Source organism: Columba livia, chromosome 1 (assembly GCF_036013475.1).
Source record: "Columba livia isolate bColLiv1 breed racing homer chromosome 1, bColLiv1.pat.W.v2, whole genome shotgun sequence".
NCBI classification, from domain to species: Eukaryota; Metazoa; Chordata; class Aves; order Columbiformes; family Columbidae; genus Columba; species Columba livia.
In genome coordinates, this window is record NC_088602.1 from 102,869,351 (window position 1) to 102,893,110 (window position 23,760).

The window sequence follows — 23,760 nt, forward strand, 5'->3', positions numbered from 1 at the left end:
GATAAGTCAGGATGTAGAAAAAAAAATATAGGAAAAAAAAAGGGGAGAGAGGAAAAAAATCTCTTTTCTATGAAAGAGAAATTAGTAAATATTTAGCAAAGTAATTTAAAAAAATCTGTGACCCTTTCATGGATGATGGTACAGTACTTAATTTGAAAACTATATACAGTAACTGAAGTGTGGAAAAGAGTACCTGCAATTTCAAGCATAATGCAGACTCCAGAGCTTTTAGTGACTCTGGCATAATTTTACTTTTTTTACTTCTCCTTTATTTTGCTTTGTGATGCTGCCTCTTACAAAAAATGGGATTCGTTGTCTCTTTTTGGAGAACCCACCTATATTTGTCACCATAGTTATTATTTTTTTTTTTGTGGTGCAATAAATGAGAGGTAGGATTGATGTCAGATTGGTTTTAATATCATTTGCTGTGCTAGTCAGCCTCCCATCAATCCTATTTTTAATGTGATAGCTCATTCACATGCATTACTTGTGATCGCTGATAAATATAAGGTATTATGTCCTTTAAAAGTATAATCAAACCTTGCAATTTACTGTTCAGCTCCAGTATGAGCCACCTGTTGGTATGTATAACATATCAATGAAGTGACTGTGTGAAACAGTACTCAGATATAACTGGCAATTACTGGGAGTGTGTGACTGGGAGATCCCAGGTGCTGCTTGTGATTCCCAAGCTTAGAGAACATGGATTTTTGTTAAGGTGAACAACCTGGAAATATGAGGGACAGAAAGAACATTTCAGTTTGCAATTCTAAAAGGCTGATTTACATCTAACTAACATTTTGTGATTTGTATTTCCCAGGCCACAAGCTTCTGCTACCTGGATACATCAGTACCAGACTTTCTAATCTGCATACCTAAATATGTGCTAGGAACTGTATTTTAACTGGAGATACCTCACTATGCCTTTAAGTTTTGGACTTCCAAGCAGGAACAGCACTGACTTCAACATGAAACAAGGCAGCCATAGCAGCTTTCATTCAGAAACAGGAATGGTACAAATGCTGCAGCCAACATTTTGTATTGCAAGCTCGCAGTCAGAGTGTACCTGCTGCATTTTATGTCAGACAATTGTTTAAGAAACAAGATCACAGGAGCAGGCTATGTAACCTCGGTCTCTCTTTCTCAGGATAAGCTCAGAGCTGTTACAGTTCAGATGTGGGTTTTTAATTCTTCTTCATCTTTCTGTGCTTTTGTGTCTTGCTTCAGTCATTTAGGCCACTCTACTGAAAAATAGGAGGTGTGGGTCTGAGTGTGGTGTGGGCGAGAAGTCAAGTGCTTGCATTTCCCACCTTCTGCGTGAGTGCTTAGATTATTAGGCAAAGCAAAGATTAGTGAAGCTCTTTCTTGCACAGGCAGACGTCTTTAAAAAGGGCAAGTCCTGCTAATTAAGACATCTGACTAAAAATGACAGGGCTCTGGGACTCTTAAGACACTTTACCCATCCATCTGATAGACAATTTTCCACTGCTAACAGCTATATTTTTCTCTCTTATTTCTTACTGCGTATATTATATTATCTTCCAGATAGTGCTTTTGACATGTAGACATTGAAGACAGTGTCCATTCATCAACATCTTGGATATATGATTTAATATTTTTATCACATTGAATGTTTTCAATAGAAACTCTTACCAAACAGTAATATAAAGACAGAAGATAAGTAGTCACAAAAGAATCAGCCTAACTCCGAGAACTCCCTGGAACAAAAAGGATTTTATTATTGTATTTAAATTTGGTCATATTATCTAGAGAAGCCTGATTGCTAGAAAACTTCTTGTTTCCCTACTTTTGTAGAAATGCAAAATGACTTCATGTGCTTCTGAAGAAGAAGAAAAGAAAATTAGTGAAGTACCAATTAAAAAGTTCACTTCGCAAGTCTTACCATTGTTGTTATCATGGTGAATTTGTAGCTGCACTGGGCACTAATTCAAACTCAAGACTTGTGTGATGCATTTATCAGGTTTAAAGTTAAGGACTTCAGTCCATTTCTTATTTAGAATATTGTGACCATAGCCACATTTTTTGTGGGCTTTGATTTTTCCATTATATTTTCTTCTCAGGACAACCACAGATAATCTCTCCATGAAACTTAATAATATATTTGATTCACAATGAAATAGGATTTGTGGAATTCTACCCTTATACCTATGTTTTCCGTTTTTCTGCACTTTTGTACTAAGTTACCATTTCTACTACAATACATTGGGATACAAATTTCTAAACAAAATTATGAATTCACTTTTAAAAATACGATGTTCTTCCCCTCTCTTCACCTGGAAGGAAGCAGTTCTTCCTTGTAATTAATATCTTGTGTAAAATAATTATTTCTAAATCTTTCTCTCTTGTTTTCTTGGTTTGTCAGCAATTTTAAAATGCTGCATAGTATTTATTTTAAAGTAGAGAGGTTTTTTTTGGAGGGAGTGGTCAGGAGAATTGCCATCTTATTATCTTATGGCAGCCAAATTAATTTCTGGGTTGGTAGGTAATCCTATATTCTGCAATACTAAATAATTTGCAAGTAATTTTTTTTTTTTACTCTTAATAAGACCAAGAAGATGGGTTATTGCCTATTATACTTTTGCCCACTGTCTGAATTAGTAGGCTGTGAAGATAGCCTTTCCCCTAGTATTTTATAATCTTTCTGGAGTAACATTGGATTTGTGAAGCCTAAACAAAAACTACTTCATTGTTAACACTGCCCAATTTAACTCTGGTGCATTTAACCATGTGCCCATGTCATCATGAGATGTACATTGCGTTCAGTTTAGGACATATTGTTGTCCTCAAACTCCAGGACTGTGGTAAAATAGACATATTCAATATACATATATTAGAATTTTTCTGTTATGTTTTGCTCTATGAGACATGGAATATTTACCAAATATTTTACTATTTATCTAGTTCCATTTGCATAAATATCTCCACAAATTTGATTAGGTCATTTTACAACCTCATTTGTGAGCCAGTTTTAGCGATTTTATTTTTAAGAGTTTAAGAGAGCAAGAGAAGTTAGCAAAATGAAGTATCTGTAACTTAGGATTTGTGAATCAGTACAGACTATATCACTGTGCTGTATTTCATGCAGTATTTCTTTAATAAACAAGTAGATCCTTGGTTTTTGCCATTTTACAGTAGTGTGACATTTAAGAGAATGAGCATTAGATGAATTATATATTTTGCGTTACAAGTGGCATTTGGAACTTCTGGAAACACTGTTCATGATTAAATGTGTGCATTATTTAGGTTTTATCATACAGTGTCAACCCTAGGCTGCAGGTGAGAAAAATTTGCCATAAAGATTCCAGCAGGAAATGTGGAGTGGAAAGGCCGATTTTTATAACTCTTGTAATATTACTGTCATTGTAATTGGCACTGATCGCATGCTGAACTTTTTCATGACTAATAATAATCCCTTCTTCAAATTTATTATAAGTCTTCTGAAAATGGTATACTCAATACAAGTCTGCATGTGTGCTACAGCAGCAGACAGTGCTGTTGGCATTGCAGGGGAGCAGTGAGGGTTTGCTTAGATTTAAGAACAGCAGAATCTGACTGGAGAAGGATCACCCCATACTGTGTAGTCCTTATGAAAGACAGGTTTTGACTGAGATTTCTGCCTTGTAACTTCTAAATTGTGCAGCTGATGTATTCTGACATCAGTATCTCAACTACACAGTGCAACATTAGACTTCAGTGCTACACAACATGATCTGATTGGTCTTCGGTCTCGCCTAGTGCAATAATAAATGCACATAATTTAGAAATCAATTCTCTATAAGTCTGGGGGGAAAAAGATCATATGTTACAGATGTATACTGATATTTGTTGTGAAGGTTCTCAAAGAACTCATAGATTATGCAGACACTTCTATTGTGCCACCATCACGCGGGCGTACCTATTGGAGGTGGCATCCTGCCAGCGTATATCATGAACCGATTATGGAGGGGAAACATTGCTTTAGCATATTCTCTCAGAAAAAGAAGCATAAGCTCATTGTAGTCTGCGGAGAGCAATGATTTTTCATTTATAATGTTCTTATTTGAAAATAATCGCAATAGCACTCAATGCATCTTCTTTGAAAGGTTAAGGTATCTTACACAGAGGCGAACTTCTGATTCTTGGGGAATCGGAGTCTTTCCAGAGGCAAAGGTTGTCTCAACATTTCATTCCCCCTGCCTGCCTATAGCTGAAGTCACCATCTCCACATCTTGCTGCAGTGAAAATAATTGGTATGAAAACAGACTTTATGTGAATAAATAAACAAATTCCTAGCTCCGTGTTTGCATGAAGACACTAAGGATGACAATGCCAGGTAGAACAATGTAAGACATGCAGGTAGAGTTCCTAGGCTGAACCAGTAAATTATTAGCATTATTAAAATGTGAACAGAATTAAGCACCTTGTTGAGTTACAGCTACTACGGGCACCAAGCAGGTCGTGCAGGTCTTGATTGTGAACATATAACTGTGCCCAGCTTGAACTATCATGATGCTAAATTGCATATACAGGGTGTTTCGAAGAGATGGACCCCATTTCAAAGACACAGTGATTTCAAATTAGGTCCATCTTTTTGAAACACCCTGTATAAAAAATATAAGAAAAAAATAATTGAGAAGATATACGTAACAGTGTATGGTGTATGCATACTAGGCAGTGCTACTTTGCAGTTTCTGTCCTAAGACTGTTTCCCAATACTTTAACCTCTAGTGACAAATAAGAGTCAAAATCAAGAGATTTTCTTTGTATTTAGACCTTAAAAGGTACACTCATACTATTATACAGTGACTAGAAGTGTGTGCTGACTATATAAATAAGGAGCACTGAGAGTAACTTTCAAACATACTACATTTACTCTTTGAGTAGCTGGAGGATAAATAGTTTACTATTAGCAAACATACATGTATTTTTCATTATGTTTGTAGTGCTAAAGTGAAATATTTATCAGATTATTTTTTTGCAATATCAACACAGATAAAATTATACCATCATCCTATTTAATATTTTATTCAGATCCCTGCATAGATTAAAACACTGCTGAAGCTCAGAGAACCAGCATGCTACTGTTTCATTATACATTCTGAAAAAAAAAGTATATCAGCTTGCTGTCAAAAGCTGTGTTCACTTAAGTTGAATAGGCCAAGTGAGACTCAGACGTTAGCATACCAAAAGGAAAAAAATAAAACTCCCAAGTTAGGTAAATATTAACATGTATATTAATGCAAATAAATTACAGGGAAATTTCTATTCACTGTTAAAATGTCCCGTATTTTGTTGTAGTATTTGATTTCAGTCAACAGCCTTGCAAGTAGCTGGGTGTATGATAATGGGTTCTTACACTGTGCAAGCTAGAACAATAGAACACTTTTCAATTAAAAAATTACCAAATGTCTGCTTCTTGAGTACTGTAGCACACAGGGATACTACCAGCAAGAGTTTTCAGATTGGCAACTAAAGTGGTCTTAACCAGGAATTAAATATTTATGTCCATTACCTGCACTAGGTTTGTAATGGATAGTAAACCTGTACTGGTAACCAGAGATAAGAAACAGTTGTTCTCAGCTTCTGGACTTGTGCCAAAAATGAAGTTATTTTTCTCCTAGCATAGCTGTAGAAAGTATCTTGTATTTTGTCAACTCAAATTTATGCAAGGCTAGAATCATCCAGGAAAGTAAAAGTGTATTATAGGCAGCTTCACAGCAATCCCTTGAAAGAACATTAAATCCAATTATGCAGAACATCACAGAATTGTTTGTTATTCCTAAAGCACTTAGTTCTTGTGAAAACAAAGTATTTGTTCCCCTTCTAATGTATCAAGAACACTATCGTATGTAAGATTCTGTGATAATAAGTTATGATTGCAAAGCTCTTACCCAGATTAATTCAGAAGCAATGGAAGAAATATACCTTGCAAAAAATATGCAGCAGTCTATCCTGTCCTTTATTCAGCTAAAACCAAATTTAATAAAAAACAAATCTTAAAGTGGAAGAACTGTAGCTTGATGGTATTTCCATTGGGAATATGAATGATTGTTTTGGAGCGAAATATGTAAGAAGGTCAATTTTTAGTTAATACTGGAGGGTATTTTATTTTCAAAAATTGTAACTTAGCATAATCGTATTCAAATTAGTCCTCAAATAATACCCATTCCCATGGGTAAGAAACCTTATCATTGTCACTGAGTAGGCCTTTTAAAACTATTTGATGGACCACATATTAGCACACAGATCAGTATAACTGAATAAAAACGTACAAAGATATCACCAAGCAATTGATAGTGTAAAATGATATTGTAATTGATGTCTAACTCCTTGGCTTTGGTTTCCTACCCACTCCTGGAAAACTGAGAATATTGGATCAGTCAGCAAAATTACAATAACAGCAGTGTATGTTCTCACCAGTAGAAAGAATAATTAAGCATCAGGGTTAAGTGTTTTATATGAACCTAAAAACAAAGTTAAAAGCAGGATATGTTCTCTTGTTTTATGGTAGTTAACATCAAAACAGGTTGTATCTTTACCTCCTTTGAGGCTATAGCAGCACACAGCAACTGAGAAGCTGTGTACAGCTGCAGCTCGTGCTACCAAAAAGAGCAGCTTAATGAATGGCAACCTTCGTCTTCATGGCCCTTCAGCTATGCAGTCTTTGAATGCTAAACCAAACAGCAGTCTCTGTCCCAAGAAGGAGCATTTGATCGTATATAAATTATATGTACATTTCAGTATCTGTATTTAAAAATGCACACAGTTCTGTGCTTTGTACACGTGCATCATGATGCAAACTTGACTGGCGGTGCAGCGTGCTATTTTTCCATGGGATCTAACACTCTAATTCAAATTCTGTGTTTCTTGTACACTTCAAGAGTTACCTTTATTCATGGTTCATACCCTTGAAATTTAATTTCGACTTTCTTTTTTAAGGAATGCAAAACGGTGTAAGTAATAGGAAAGCAATACACTCAGCTTAGCTACAGCTAGTTAGGTGAGGGCTGAAAACAGCAGGACCTACAGAGATGCTGTGGTAGGCTTTTTATAACGCCTTGGCCACTGGCAATATAGAACAGGGTTATCACAGTCATATTTCTTCCAGACACATTCCTTCCTTTCCCAAGCTTCTCAGCATTGTCTAAAATACATGCAAAACCCATTGCCACACTCCCCAGCCTGTACCCTGTTCCCAGTTGCTTTTCCTTTTCCTCTTCAGACCATCTAGAATGTCTCCATCTTCCTCCACTGCTGCTGATTTATTCCCCCTCTGGGGTCCATAGTCTCCTTCCAGCCCTCCTCACAATCCATGCATGTGCAACCAACAAAATAGCAAGATTTCCCTCTACAGCCATTTTTTATAAGCACATTTCATCTCTTTCCTTCAGTTCTTGTTGTCCACACACTGGTACAGGAGCAAGTGTATTTCATTCTGCACACTGACTTCTGTGAATCTGGTTAACAGTTCTGATACAAGATGTACGAAATGTACACATTGGTTATTTTACTTGTATGGATTTTGATTTGTTGACTTTGTTAAAGTACCTGCAACTTGGGACTGGCATTTTTCAAGTATTTTGAATGAGGGGAAAAAAAACCACTCTGAGCAAAAGGATCAAGCAGCTCATCATTGTCTCGGTAACAATTATTTTCCTTGGTGAACAGCAGGGGTCACTAAAAAGAAGGGTTACACTGGGTGAAGCAGACAGGCTTTTTTTCCCCACTAGTTTACTTTTCATGTATTTTTTAAATCACTATATTAAAGAAGAAAACCCTTGGTTCTACTGGTTTTGACAAATAACAAACTCTTAGTTAAGAAAATATATTTCTGATTATGGCCTAAACTATAAGTTACCTCTGCCTCTAATAAAATTTCTACTAAAAATTATTTACAATTGTTTTGTCAGCAATGAGTTTTATATAAAACTTTGTTACAAAATATTTTTATTAATTATAAGTTGATATTGACATTTACCACTGTGATAGCCAAGAGTGAATAATGTCATTTCCTCACTATGTCTCATGATCAAACTTTCATTTTCTCCATTATTTACTATTATTGGAAGTAAGTAAGACACAATTAGTAATGTTGATAAATAAAAATACGTTGTTCTCTATTTAGAACGAGTCAACAAGAGAATACACAAAATACTCAGATGCTCTCTCAGTGTTATTTCACCCAATATAAAATGTAAATAAGCAGGTAATTCTGTTCCTGGAAGAAAGGAAAGCACTGACCACACCAGGAAAGACATTGAAGAAGACTCAGTCAAACACATTAGCAGGTGAAACGCTATAAAAGAACACACCAGAAAGATGGGTTGTTTGTTCTGCTTCCTATCTGTTCTGTAAGCTTAGTAGTCAAGGAGGGTTTTTTTGTATTTATCTTTGCAGCTGAATGAGTTCCATTTCTCTCAGATTAGGACAGAAATTTCAGAACAGCAGGTTAATCCTTCCTGCCTTCATGGACAACTGAGCAAACAGACCTGTATCAGCGTGGCCAAGTGTAAAATTGTAATTCTAGAGATTAACGTTGTCTTTCCTGTTTGCTTTGAACTTGACCTCCATGTTTCTCTTCTAGGTATGTTTGCATGTATGAACGTGTGTGTGCAGTTATTTATTTATTTGTTTGTTTGTTGTTAACAGCTTCTGTCCAAGGCCCCTGGGAGAGGGCAATCTCACCAAACAAAGTGCCGTATTATATCAAGTGAGTATAAATAGTAATTCATTCCAGCTATTTTCATTTGTCATTTAAGAGGATAGTTAGTAATTTTCTTAGATTATTGTGTACTGCTCCTGTGGTGTCTAAATGGGGAGAACGACAAGGAGTGAAGCATACAATAAATTTCACAGAAGTGTGCTACTTATTTTAAAACACAGTCGGATGCACTGATTTGTATGTTCTTTGGTTTTATGCTGCTGTAAATCATGTGCAAACTAAGTAAAGCATCGGGGTATCTGGATCACAGGTTAATTTGTACCATTTCCCACTGAAGAGTATGTATGGCAGGTTTTGCAAAACCAACCAACAAACAAACAAACAAACAAAAACAAACAAACAAAACCACAAACCCAACCAAAACTACTACAACAAAATCCAAATTGCAGCTGTGAATGTGATACACTGGATTTGTTAACATAGCAATGCACATACTTTATACTACGAATTCCTTTAGGGATAGTATTTGGTAAATTCTTTATCTGAGGAATGAAGAGGGACAAATTAGTCCCTGTGGACTATTCTTTTAGAGCTTAGATCCCAAATCAAGCTAGTTTGCTTTAAGAGATGTGTATGCTTAACAAATTAGGAGAAAATTTTAAAAATCAACAAGTTGGAAACACATTCTTCTTGTGCCCTAAACAGAGCCACAGCACACCACAATACATAACTTCTGAAGAAAACAGGTAATGCGATGCCTGCAATAAAGAACGTAGTGCAAGTAGCTGAAATACACATATTCACATGGTTTCTCCTTATATTCCCAAAACACTTTGCAAGCTCAACTAGTGTCACTGAAGCCATCTGGTTGCAGATGGCTTTTGCAACGGCAACGTTCACTGCTACAGCACTTGAGCTACATGTGAAGAAAACTAAGTCTGTAGTGCAATTCAGAGGCATGGTTATACCTAAGATGGCTTACTGTTGTGTTAAATTTATAATTTTTCTGATGTTTGTATTTGGCTATGAATAATGGAACAGTCAAAAGGAAGCTGGAAAGTTCTGTCAAGGAGCAGGTGCAATCTAGAGAAGACAAATGCTGGAAAGCAAGTCCGTGTTCTGGCACGTAAGAGCCAGTTTATGGCAATAAAAGGAAAGGATCCTTTTTTTCTCTTTCCCATGGCATGGCTTGCCATTATGGGGAGAGATGCCTTGGCAATTCTTAACACAGGCAGGAGATGCATTTCATCTGGGCTTCCCACCTCCCTCTGTGCTACTTGTGTCCAGCAGCCATGGGTAACTGTTGACTTTGTGCTAAAATGGTCAGTGGTGCTCTTGCTTATTCCTTTCTGGGTTTTTAGTCCTCTGTTCTAGGCCATTTACAAATTCAAATGAATACATTTGTTTAATTTTGTTCACTTTAGAAAGTATCTTCATAGTCATAAAGAGTTATAGCATTACTAGTTTAATTAAAGTTTAAAGTCAACCACGTATTTTATTAAAAAATTTGCTGTCCTTGAGATGTAAAACAAACCGGTCAAGTTTTAATGAGTCTTAGTGAGCTGTTACATCTGTTCCCTTCTCCAGCTGTCCTCGGTCATTTTCCTTTTCATTCATTCTCATCCCCCATATTTCATATTTACACAGAACTAAATTGTTTTCTCTCTCATTTTGACTTTTAAACTTGGCATATTCTTTCTTTAATCTTTGACCTATTGCTTTTCTATCAGTTGTTAATTATCTAAAAGCTTCCATGAAGACTAAGCAGCTACAGATAGTGGTTTTTTCATGTTTACATAATTTTCTTTCTGTCATCAATCTAGAATATTGGTGCTAGCCCCCTTCATTAACATTTACTACACATTTTATTGTTTTTCATTTTATCTGTTTTTCCCTTGATGCTTAACCATTTTATCTCATCATTTTCACATTTGCAATGGCATAGCATTTGATAAATCCATAAATCAGGTGGTACTTAGTGCTAAATCTTTAGCAGCGATGTTTACTTACTGCTAGATATCTTATGATTTTCCAGGTTTAAATTTCATTTTCATCCAGTTGATTAATCTGCAGTAACTACTTACCTCTAAAGCTATCACTTCAGTAATTCCTTCTTGAGATTATTCATGCCAGTTTGTATTTTTTTTTTCAAGTTTTATTGGTGTAGGCATCATTGCTATGGAAAATATAATTATCAGCAGCTTACAACCTGTTTCCCGGTCTCTACCATTTTGCAGTTTCTTGGCCTAGTGTCAGCCTCATGTAATTTGTAGTTGCATGGCCTTGCACCAGCTGCTGCATTCTGGTGGATTTCCTTCCACGCTTTCATGTGCGTCCCTTTTTACGAAGATGACGAGCTAGGCCTAGGCCAACAGTTGTGCCCCAGCTCTCTCTCTTTCCCAGCGAATGGAGAAATCAAATTTTTGTGTTCCAGGACAGCAGAAGTATCTTGGCTTCTCAAGCAGCAAGTGGACATTGCTGCTTGGGTACTGAACAGCACCGGGTGAGACTGAGTGGAAAAACTCTCAGTTTTGCCTCTGAATTAAAACATGTAAAATTGCTCGAAAACTCATTTTATCCAACCCTTTTCTTTTTGATCTTTGTCTAGTACAGGATTGAAAGGTTTTATTAGATTTAAAAAAGGAGAGGAATATAAAAAATAGTTTTCAGTTAAACCAGTCTTGTTCTTTGAAGACCTTGATCCTACTCTTACTGGAGTGAAACCCGGAGAATGGGAAGGCAGAAGCAGGCACAGACATGTCTGTACTCTTTAATAATGGCTTAGGTATTCATTAAAATTTCTAAATTTAAGTTTTTGGGAGACAAAACGGGCAATTATTGTACCTCAGAAATCTGAAAAGCAAGTGGAAAAAATGCACAGCACAAAGAATATTGAATAAGTGTCAGAAAAAAAGAAGTCTCAAGCTCTGAAAAAGATAATGAAGGTGGGGAGGCTGCAGATTTTAACATCGTAACTCAGGTTAGATCACATCTTCGCAGAGCTCACCCCATGATGAAAGGGATCTCGCGTGTGCACGCATACACATGCACATTCTTATCTTCTAATGAAACACATAGAGGAGCTGCTCCAAAGCACTGATAGATAGCAAAATCGAATGTCTACTTTGGATTTTGCAACACCAGAAGAAGCATTCAATCATGCTGCACATCCCGATTCCTCTTCAGTCTGCATTCTTCCAGGGCACGAGGGGACATTAGGCAGCTACACTGCCAGTCATGTTTGCATCTCCGTTGTGTGTGGCATATTCTGTGCTTGGCAAACGTGTCTGTAACACAGTGCTGGGAGATCTCAGTTCTCTCAGAATAAAGAGGAGGAGTTGGACTGAAGTCTGCAACATACTTTCTCTCTAAAAAACAATTCAGTAGTCCTGCCATGGTGATGTGTTGGAATTCTGTAGCTGTGACTTCTGTGTTTGTACTAATCTGTGACATTATTCTTCCTCTGTATAAACGACTTGCCAGTTAAGAGTGTCTGTCTTCTTACCCTCTTGCTGTGCCCATTCTTTTGAAGGATTTAAAGTGCTTCTGCAAAAATGCAGTAGTCTTTCATCTCAGTACTTCCCACAAAGGAAGCCTTCCAAGTTATTTCCCAGCCAAGCTTATTTTCTTATACAGATTATAGCAGTTCACTGAACTTTGTCCTGCTGAGGACAAAGCCGGATTCTCAGGAGCGTAGATTTGACTCCTTGAGAACATCCATATGAGCCTATCTGTATAAATTAGCTATGCAGTGAGCTAACTGAGGACTATGCATCTCCACATTTTTACTCTCTTTCACATTGTAGTTTCCTATGAGAGTATTTGACTTGTATTAAATGTATCAGCTTGTGACATACATTTTTGTTAGTTTTAGATTCTGCAGTCTTTCCACACGTCACACTGGAGATGTAGCAGGCCAGTTTCTATAAACATACTTCTTTGTTGTCTTAATTTTTAATCTCCCTTTTAATTGTTGTTTAACCATGCAGAATTTCAACACAGAAAAAAGCTAAGAGCCCTGAGTTTTCATTGTAAAAGCAAAGAGATTAAAGTAATGATTCTTTTACTCTTGTTCAACTTAGAGACAGGATAAATGAATCCATCTGAATTAAATTCTACTGAGATAAAATAAAGCAAAAAGTTGCTATTCTGGTAAAATCACTGGGGTTAATTGTTTCTTCTGCAGAATGTAGATAAGTACAAGACACAAAAGCAAGGAGGAAATTTCTGTCAGACGGAACAGAGAGAGACATGGAGAACCATAAATAAATAATGTATGATTATTGTCCTGGTTTTGTGACAATTATGTATATGTATTATGTATACGTAGTGAGTGATGCTGTGAGCAAGCTATGAAAACCATGTGTATGGCTGACAGTTAACCTATCTACCAAGCACCAAAAAGGTATTATTTTGGCTTCTTAGAAGCACAGCTATGATGATCTTTTCCTGTCCTTCAGGTCTAAACTTTCCATACCAAAACTGAAACTATTGTGAAGGAATGAAAAACTGTAATACGTTTCCGTTTGCCTTTACACGATGTAAATTATCATGCTGTCTGGCATAAAAACCTAAATTAAATACCTGACATTTCTTAGAGGTTTGTCCAAGTGAAGAGTTTTTCTTTGTAATTTGTAGGGCTGTGAAGCCGTGGTTCCAAAACTTGTCACAAAAATTTAAACTCAGAGTGTAAATAAATGAGAAATCTTGAGCCTTTAACTACCTTTAAAATGAAAGCGGAGGTAATGAACAGATGTGTTCCCGCTGGCTGAGCAAGAGCACTCCGGGAAGACACCGTGGGTCTGCTTTTCGTTACCATCTGTCAGCAGGGAGTTACTGCCCTTGCATGCAAAGTAACTGAAGGGGATTTAATTTGTTTTGGAATGAATTATAAGTACTCAGCAGCAGTTTTATCAAATCCTAGCTGGTGCAGGGGCTGAGGGCAGGGCTGTGGCCTCTCGTTTGGGGCAGGAACTGATGGAATCCATGTGCTTTCCCACCGTGACGGTGCGGTGCGTGACGCGGTGCCTGCTGTGGAGGGCGGAGAGCAGCTTCCTCATGCACTTGCACAAAACTTACAGAACTTGGTCCTCTTGATATGACAATCCTCATATTTAAGTGGAAAGGAAATTTCTTACGCTTTGTTGTCGAATTCATTCAGTAAAAATTTTCACGAAGAGTGTATAGTCTGAAGCATTGCAGAGAGGTTCAATAGTGAAGGGATAATTTCTGTGCAGACTAAATCTTAAAATGTGCTATGCATGTCATGTTGTTTGGTCAGTTTAGTAATGAGCTGGGTAAGAGAATTTCAGATGGAAACTGGCTTTCCTGTTTTCCTAATTAAAAGGAATGTATCAACATTTAAAATCCAGTAAATCCAGCTGTTCATTGTTTTCCAGCTCTGAAGCAAGGAGAGTAATACATGAACTATTTTTGTAGGCAGTAATCTGAATAATAGACTTTTGATACTGTATAAGGAGTTCATATCTTTATGGAGTAATATAATATAATTACATAACATTAAATGTTTTACTTCTATTGTAGGCAAAATTGTTATATTTATTGTAAGCTGAATGTGATTTTTACTTGAATTTACTTGAATTTCACTTTTTACTTCATTTCTATACATTTCATTTTACTTCAGTAGTTAAAAGTAGCTTGACTGTGTTACACATCATCAAGAGAAAAAAATTAACATAGCCAATATAATTTTTACAAAGTTGAATGACATGTGTACGATATGGTCTTATTTTATAGAGTATAGGCCAGATCTTCAATAAAAAAGTAGATTTTACAGCTACTCCTGATAGCTAAAATTTATTGCCATATACTTCAAGCTCATGTTTTAAACATTGTGTGCTTAATGAGCAGGTTTCAAAAATAGGAATTATGTTTCATTTCCACTGGAATGCTTTGAACTTGAAAAGATTAGACATATTAAGGGAAAAAATAGAAAGATTTGCCTGTCAGACTTTTCTTTTTTTAAAGATCAATTACATACTTAATTTAGATGACAGACAAAGAGAAGACAGCTTCTGACAACTGGCCAATGAAATCTTCAAGGAAACGGGGAACAATATCTCAGATATTTTACATATCCTTATTATACCAAGAAGTCTCATAATTCCTTTGTTTCCTCCGAAGACTGACAGCTTCTCCAAAACAGCACTCGCCACATCTATTGTGTGCATTGCCTATGGTTCAGTGTCTTTTCTGAACCAGCTAGATCCACAAATAAGTAGACCAACTAATTCCCCATTCCACATGGGAAAAATTTCATCCATATAATAAGACATTCAGCATTAAATTGATCTCTCTTCACCCACTGTGCCTTTTTTATCTTCTTTTTATCTTATCAGTCTAATATAAGGCAGGACTGTAATTAACATTTATGCTTTTTAAGATACATTTCAACACCAATTTAAAAAGTAGTGGATATGGATACCTAAGATTTACATCACCAGCTATATTTGCTACGGATGCACAGACTTTGATAGACAGTGCAATGCTCTAGTATTGGCAGGCAGGGCAATGCAACAATCAAGAGAAGACTGAGAATGCAATAATCAGACATATCAGCTGGGCTGCTTTTGTTTCTCTAAGTGGCCTCTCAGGGCAAGGTTGGATTTTTTTCCCCTGACTGACTTTCTTTTCCCAAGTGAACTCACTGAAGCTTCTGAATGTCTCTCGGTTTTTTTCTTTCCCTGGCACTCTAAGATGCCAGTTCTCCTACAGACTGCAGTAAGTTCCTATTTTTCAGAATATTCTCCAATTGTTCTGGCACATTTCTTGTCATGAGTGATTTGTTTAGTCTTTACTTACTGAATCATGACTATGGATTATTTGACCCATGTTTCTTCTCATGGAATCCCTTTCAATGATTTATTTTTTTTCTTGTCTGGTATAGCTGCAATCAGTTTTGTGTTGCATATCAGTTTTGTGATACCCTTATCTTTAGACCTTCAATCCTGAGAAGTAATTTGTGTATATATTATGCTTAGGGGTCATAGATGCTAAGGGAAACATAGAATGAATTGAGAATTGTATAAAGGTCAGTAAGATTGCATTCAGACTTAAGTAAAGATTCTAACCAAAAGGTTAGGAATGATCAAATAATCTATATTCATTTTGCTCACTTTCATTTTCTGATTTAAAAGTTGAACTTGATGAGATAAATTGCGATTTCAAATATGATGTACAGGCTTGGCAGCCTCTTGCATGCTATATATTTGCTTTGAATTTCAAGTATTTGTCAGATACATTTTTATATTAGGAAATCTATCGCTAGGTAATTTAAGAAAAACAAACCACAAAAAAATAAAAATGCATCACAACATCTCTGAATGAATTGCTTTTCTTACAAGTAGTTTTGAAGAGACAAGCATTCATGTTTTTCCCATGGCAATTGAGCTCAGAAAATGAGACCGTGGTGCAAAACAACAGACAGTCATTATCCAGTATCACTCTTTACATAACCAGCCTGGCACAGACACCAAACGGTGCCCACAGCCTACTGAGTAGAGTAGTGAGTAGAGGTCAAACTTTGCTACCGAACGCCTACTCACTCTGTGTGTCTTGGTCCTCTTTCCCAGCAGGGCCAAATTGCTTGCGTAAATGCTGTACGTAAGTGTTAGGCTGGGGGCTTGACAGGGGCGCAGAGTCACTTAATACAGCAATAAATTGCTACGAATCGGGTTGAGGTAAATATGTGTGAAGTTGTTGGTATGATTTTTATTCTTCACTTCTACACTTCACACTTTAGGATGTGAACTTACGCACTATTACGTTAATGGAATTGTGTGCTAAATTAATGTGGGAGATGAACAGTCACATTTGAATTTTTATGCAATAGATAAAGGTTGTAAAAAAATCTAAATATCTAAACCCATGATAATTCAGTCTCGATCAGGTAGTTTGTATTTATCTAGATATCTGCCAGAAAAGTTTCTATTATTTTAACAGTTAAGTAGAAAAAAGGGCTTTAAATAGATGTCTAGCCAGTAAATAGCCAAGATCGCCTTTTGAATTTCAATGTGTACCTGTCTCCTGGTTTTCCTTTTCAAGATGCTTTTTCTGTTCACTACTACACAGCTAGTATAGGAGTAGACGGGCAAAGCTGCATTTTTCTGTGCTGCATTTTTTTAAAAAGGTAACTCATTTTTTTCACTTAAAAGCTGTGTGAATGGTGAAAATGTTGTAAAATGTAACACTTAAGGGTTATGACATCCTGCAGGAAGGATACTGAGAAAAATTGTTAGAGAGAGGGGTTACAGTCGTGAAGCTAAATTTTGAAGGGCTAGATAGAAAACTGCTGTCTGTGACTTGGGAACACATGGCTTTGTACAAACATCTCAACTGTATCACCGACATGAAACACCATATTAAGATTTTAATCACAGATTAAAGCATTTCTAGTTGAGACATGGGTGTAATACTTTGTTCATAATTAGGAGAACACCTTTGCAGTAGGAAATATCCCATAAACATCTTGAGATGAGACTATGGTCATACAAAGTATTGGTTTTGTTCCAGTATTCTAGCTATTGTGAACTGAAAATGTAGAATAAACAAACATGAGGAAGACAAATAAAGAGTAAGGTATTAAATTTTCCTTTAATAAAAATACTGAAGTACTAAATTAAGCTTTGTTTCTAAGCAGTATTTTCCAATCCACCATCTGCCATTCTGAATGTTCTATAAGCAAACTGATAAACATTTTAATATTATAAAGAACGTGACAAAAAGCTAATGGATTCCACTGCATACTGACACATGGAAAAGCTGCACCTTCGCTAGAAAATCAGAAGCTGTGTATGTCTTCTCAAATCAGTGATTTTTATCTACTGTTTCATCTTCAATTTAGCTCAGCTTAATTGCATTTAGCTTTAGTACTTCATCAATGGCAATTTTGTTGGCGGACCTCTACATCTACACCTTTAGAAAACACACAAAAAGCTAAAGCAATTGCAAATACTACTAGATACTAGCAACAACAGCAGCAGAAGTAGTAAGCAGATTACAGCCATAGAGAAGACTCTAAATGTTCCAAAGAAAATCTGTGTATAATGTAGTTTCAGAAATAAGATATAGAGATAAGACCAATATGAAATAAACTCATAGGTGAATCTTCCCTCAACTAAAACTTCACTTGAAGATTTTAAAATGCAAATTTGATAGGAATCTTAAGGTTAAAATAATATATGCATGTATATGCATTTTATTACTCCTGGAACTGCCTCTGCCCAAACAGTTAGGGAAGAATTTGAAAAGTATTTAAAACAAAATTTCAATCAGTGAGGGGTTTTTAACCATGTTTGCTGAGAATCCTTGAAATCTGTAAATCGTGTAGTGATTTTTATAAATATGGTTAAACAACTAAGTTCCGAAGTAAACAAGCCTACATTTATGATAGGTTTTCTTACATCTTGATTACAGTTTTGCATGTCATTAACTTGCATGTAGTTTAGTTTTGTGTTTGAAAGCATCTTCTACTTCCATTTTATCACCAGCTCCAGTCATAATGCAGTTGCCAGTTTTACTGACCAAATTTCATTAGTATAAGTGAAGTTCTAATGTGAAATATTTTTCTGTATATATATCAGCTTTTAGCTATAACAGTGATGTTCAATTACATTTATTGCTGTGTTTTGCTGAATCTTGACTATCAAGTCATTGAATAGCAACAGTTTGCTTTTACGCTACAATGTTGATATTTAATGTGACTTTCGGAGGACAATGCTCGTTCAAGTTCATTAAAAAAATCATTCTGAAATTAAGCAGTTTAAAATATAAAACTGAACTCTGTAGCTGAACTATCATTCAGAGATATTCACTAAGCCAAACTTAGAGGGCTGCAGTAGGTATAGAGAGTTTGCATTCATAATTTAAAAATGACTGTATGTTTTGTGAAAATAAACCCCATGATTTTCATAATTACCTTTGATGTGAAGCACAAAAGAAAAGCTGGCTCTAAGTGACAGCCATATTCAGCACTGTCAGAGATGAGTGAAAAGCACATTAGGCAGCTCTGTTTCTTGATGATATCATCTTGAAGTATTCCTAAACTAAACTTGTACAAAGTACCCAGCTGAATGATCTTGAATTTCAGTGTTTGATGGGTGCTTTGTTTTGGTTTGGTTTTTTTTGTGTGTGTGCATGTGTTTTGTTTGTTTGTTTTGCTTTTGTTTGTTTGGTTGTTTTTTCCTCAAGATAATTTTGAAATTAGCCAAAAACAGAGAAGGAATATTCAACCAGTGACAGGCCACATGGTCTGTCCCCGACAAAGGAAAGCATATTCATCAAGCTGATGCAGGACTAATATGCAGCAGTAACAAAGCAAAGGTCGTGTCACAGTGGGAGAAACCAAGTTTAAAGGCATTTTTTGTTGAAGATAGAAAATTGTTTGAAATAAGTTTCCTTTGAGGTCATAGCAAGTTTCTTGATCAGTTACAGATAATATATTTCAAAACAAGAAATTGGAAAAATGACACTTAGAACATCAAATAACTGGATGTTAGATAACAAGTCTATTTGCTTAACTTCTTCATTCCCATAGACATCAGGAGCATATCAAAAAGACTTGTTTAAGACTTTTGATTTCCAGTGATGTATTTTCTTTGAAGCTCATCTGCTATTTCTTCCCTTACATGGGAGTCTTTTTCTTCAAGACTGTCCTTGATAAAACAAAACAAATCTTTCCACTGACACTGTTCAATATCCAGAACATTGCCCTCCTTTTTCCTGGAATTTGTGTCTGTTTCCAGTCCATGTTTTTTTCTTGCTCAGTCTTTTCTAGCTTCTTTGCCCTTTTCTCACTAAAACAGCTCATAATAAGGTCACTAACAATTTCCTGTCATCCAACTCCAAGAATCTTTTCAGCATTCACATTCTTCTAGGTCATTCCACCACTTCCAACAAACCATCTTCCCACTGTCTTTTCTTGTCTTCTCTTGGCTTGTTGTCAGGGTTTTCCTTGTGATAATTTACCATTCACTTTTTCTGCGTTTTCCCCTTGCCTTCTAATGCTCCCTTTGCAGAGCCAGGCCTCCCACTGGCAACACGCTGCCTCCAGCCCGTCACCCTCTTTGCCCTGTTTTCTTTTAGCACTGCTTTTATTCTTCAGTCCCTGGGCATATCCTAATAGCAACCCCAGCACCACTCCTTTTAGAGCTTTGTATCGTATACTTGTGCTGACGGCTTCTGAATGTGACTTGTTAATTACAGATTTCTTTCCTGTTTTCTTTATAGCACTCCCCATTAGACAGTTATTAAGTCCCAAGCTCAAGAAGACCAAAATAGATGTTTTCTTTCTAACCTCAGTGTTTCTCTGTTAACATTTCCACTGTTTTGTGTAATATTTTGCTGCCTCTGTTAGTTATCTTTCCAGTTTCCTATATGCACTTTATGCCTACTTACACATTTGGTGTTGCTTATACTTAAAATATTTTAGCTCCTTTTTCTGCGCCAAAGAGGTATATTTTTTTCCTGATTTCTGCTTAAAATTGTCATGTTCTTCTGAGAGATTTTTACTTAGTACTCACACACTCTGATTATCAGCAATTAATTCAGCCTTAGCCATTACTTGCTCATTAAAAGATGTTCACTGTATTACCAATACTCATAAAATGAATTATAGTAGCCCTGAGTACTTTGTTGCATGAATGACAAAGTGTGTGAGTGAACTTAGAAATTGTTTGTGGTACTGTTGCTCTCTCCATCACCTCATTTCAGAGTACATTTTGGACCATATTTTTTGCTTGGTTACATACCACTGTATCTGTTTTGCTCTACCTCTGCACAAAAGGCAGATACTTTTCACATTCTACCTGTTCATATGGATTAACAGAGAATTTTAAAGAAAAACAAAAATACTAATTTCTTATCCAGGTGTCTGACCTGCCTTGAAAAAGACTGAGGTGCTCTAGTTCCTGCAGAAATCCCCATCCCAGCAGGTGCCATTAACTTAACCTCCCTTGAATTCTTTGTCCATTAGTTTTAGCAGTGGCTGACATTGCCAGAAATACCACTGTCTTGTATGGGGAGCCTGGAGATTGAACCACAAGAAGAAGGTAATTGTCTTGGTAATTAGGTTTAGTAGCAATTTGCTGGGAGACATCTCAAATTATTTTCTCTATTTCAGATAAATTCCGTTAATTCCATAAATTCTAAACCTTTGTAGCTTCACAATATTGGGAAGCAACATAACTTAGTTTACTGTGTCAGTTTGTTAATACATATCAGCTCTATATTTGTTAAATACTGTTTGCTTCTGGCTGCCTCCAAATTCCAACTAGTTACCTAAGTTTTTCCTACCAAGTGGAAGAGGGTGTCTCTGCCCCTTCTTGTTCTGAGATAATCATAGAATGATAGAATGATAGAATCATTTCAGTTGGAAGACACCCTCAGGAACATCGAGTCCAACGGTAATCTAATCTAACCCTAGCACTAAACCGTGTCCCTAAGAACCTCGTCTAAACACCTTTTAAATCCCTCCAGGGATGGTGACTCCACCACTTCCCTGGGCAGCCTGTTCCAGTGCCTGACAACCCTTTCCGTTAATAATTTTTTCCTAATATCCAATTGGGCAAGGTACTGCAGAAGTATGAATCAGTCCTGAGCCCACTGACTCTCAAGAGTTAACAGGCTGCCTCATGGCTGTTAGTTATACTAGGTACAGCTGCATTTAGCAGCACCACATAAACATACTAGTATTCTCTGCAAAAATTATAATCATTTGTTGACAAGTGACATCACTTGTTGCATTTTCAACATAAAGCCCTGCTATGGACATCCCTTTGATAATAGTAACGGGTACTCACAGAAGAACGTCTTTGATGACAACACTGTTCAGTGATCATCTAGTGACTCCTCCATAAATCAAGCGGCAAGAGGGAAACAAGTTCTGAGTAAAACCCTCGATAACAAACACTGTGGTACTTAAAATCAGACTTGGTAGACAAAAGCATTATCAGTCAAATCTATATTTTTTGCTGTATTTCTCTTTTGTACTATGCAATGAAATTCCAGCCACCTTGAGCGCAGAGCTGAATGCAAGTACAGGAGCTTGCACAACAGCCAACAAGTCAAGGGCAAAATTGGCCAGGCCATTTTAAACCAGCACTAAAGCATACCGATAAACCGAGAATGGCGTTCATACTAATGCTGCTGGGAGAAAGTTTGACTACTCATTAAACAATAGTCTGTCATGAATACGAATTTAGAAAAATGTTTTAGCAGCTATTCCTTCTCACGCCAGTTGCATTTCCAGTGATCTTGCACTGAAGTAGTGATGTAGCTTAAAAACGAATCAAGTTATTCACCAGCTCAGCTCTTCACAAGAGAAAGCAAGTTTCCTTTCTGTTAATACAGCATGCAGTACAATGGCTCCCAACTCTAAATTAGGTTCTCTAATTGGTACGACAATGGAGATATTTAATAATAACAATTAGTCTGAATAATATACTCTCGGCAGCTGCCTGTGATGCTTTTCATTGCAGTATACTTTCCTCATTGCAGTCACTACTCCTGAAACGCCTTTAGCAGCAGAGCATCTACTTTATATGCTCAGACGTTTCCCCGAGTTGCAACTTTTTCCCCCTCTTGTGACAAATATATGCTCACCATTTGCAAGGCCCTGGTGCCTTACAAAAGAGATTACCACTGCCATCTATGTTGTTTTTTTGAAACTTCATCTACTTGGCCCAGAACTTGGCAATTAACAAGTCACAACAATACTGCGCCAAGGCAAAACAGAATTATATCCTAGCACCCACTCAATTTCTTGTCCTCAACTTGTCTTTTTAAATTCTTCAAAACCACAAACTCTGTTTTCCAAATCCTAACTGGTTTTCTGAGCAGGTATTTCTCTGAAAAATATGTTATCTTTCCTGGCAGCATTGGCACTTGCATTTCCCCATTACTGGAATTAGTGCTCATTTAACATGGTTCAATCACACTTCTAAGGTCTGCTGTACCTTTTCCTATACCGTCAGCCTTGAAAACTTCTTTATTCCACCTTGGTATTAAAAGAAGAGCCTGCTTCCAACTCCAAGTCCAGCTATGGTTGTATTATTCTAAACCTCCATTTGGAAAAAAAAAAAAAAAGAACAAAATCCTCATCAGTGGTAATTAATTTTGACAGTGTGGGCTTTGTAGCAATTCACAAACCTGTACTTTGTGCATCAGCATTCCTTATTATTCTAATTAAAGTGGAACACTGTGCCCTCGCCAGTCATTAATGGGTTTTCATTTTGTAAATGACATTTGCAAAAGTTAAAACGGGCAGTTCATATGAAGTCCACAGGCAAGAGCATTAAAATTAGCATCACCATAGCAACAGTCTTCCATCATTAGTATTCAGGGCAACAGCAAATGTTTTGTTGTGCTTTTGTTTCCAAAAAAAAAGCTTTATTTGTCATTCATAAATAGAAAAAAGCTCAAACCCATACATTTCAGGTAAAATGATTACATTCATTTGGATGCCACTGCTGTAGAATTTCCTAGTTTATTGAGCTATTTATTTTTCAGGACAGAGGCTGAATTTCATGATCTCTACAGCTGTGTATATCTAACCTCCTCAGTGACATTTATTCATTGTCAGCCTGCTGCACAACAGTACAGTTTTATATGAAGTCTGTCACTTCTGCTCAAGAATCTGTACCAAGCAGTGGATTCTGCTGAGAATCTGTAAAAGATGCATGCACGGTGAAACATGGTCAATCCCCCGTTAACTGGAGTGTGCATCTGCTCAGTGCTGGTTTTCGTGTTTAAATGATGCTATTTATATATTCTTTCCTCCCCCCCCTCAGGAACTGAAATGTAAGTGCAAACGTCATCTCTAGTGAAACAGTATTCAAATATCATCTTGTCTCACACAATTTAAAATTGCTGAGAGAAGAAAAGGGTGCTCCCCCTAAGCAAAACCAAGGTAGATTATGAGGGTTCTCCAATGTCCTTTATTGGAAGAGGTGATGCTGGCTTCTTTTTTTCTGAAAGTTTCAAAATGACATAATCATCTGGGAGCCTGCTGCAGCAATACTTTGCAGCAGAAGAAGCAGTTTAGCACCACATCTCCTAAACACACCAAGGCATCCTGTTTG

The 23,760-nt window shown here is 36.6% G+C and overlaps 1 protein-coding gene across 26 annotated transcripts in view; it reads left to right on the forward strand.

Annotated features, from left to right (window-relative positions):
• Positions 1-23,760, forward strand: part of DMD (dystrophin) — a 1,272,535-nt gene that overhangs the window by 1,144,071 nt on the left and 104,704 nt on the right. For all 26 annotated transcript variants that reach the window (XM_065049958.1, XM_065049956.1, XM_065049960.1 and 23 more), the window contains one exon: positions 8,650-8,710. In XM_065049958.1, coding sequence (XP_064906030.1) covers positions 8,650-8,710 — 61 coding nt within the window. The remainder of the gene's footprint in view (positions 1-8,649; positions 8,711-23,760) is intronic.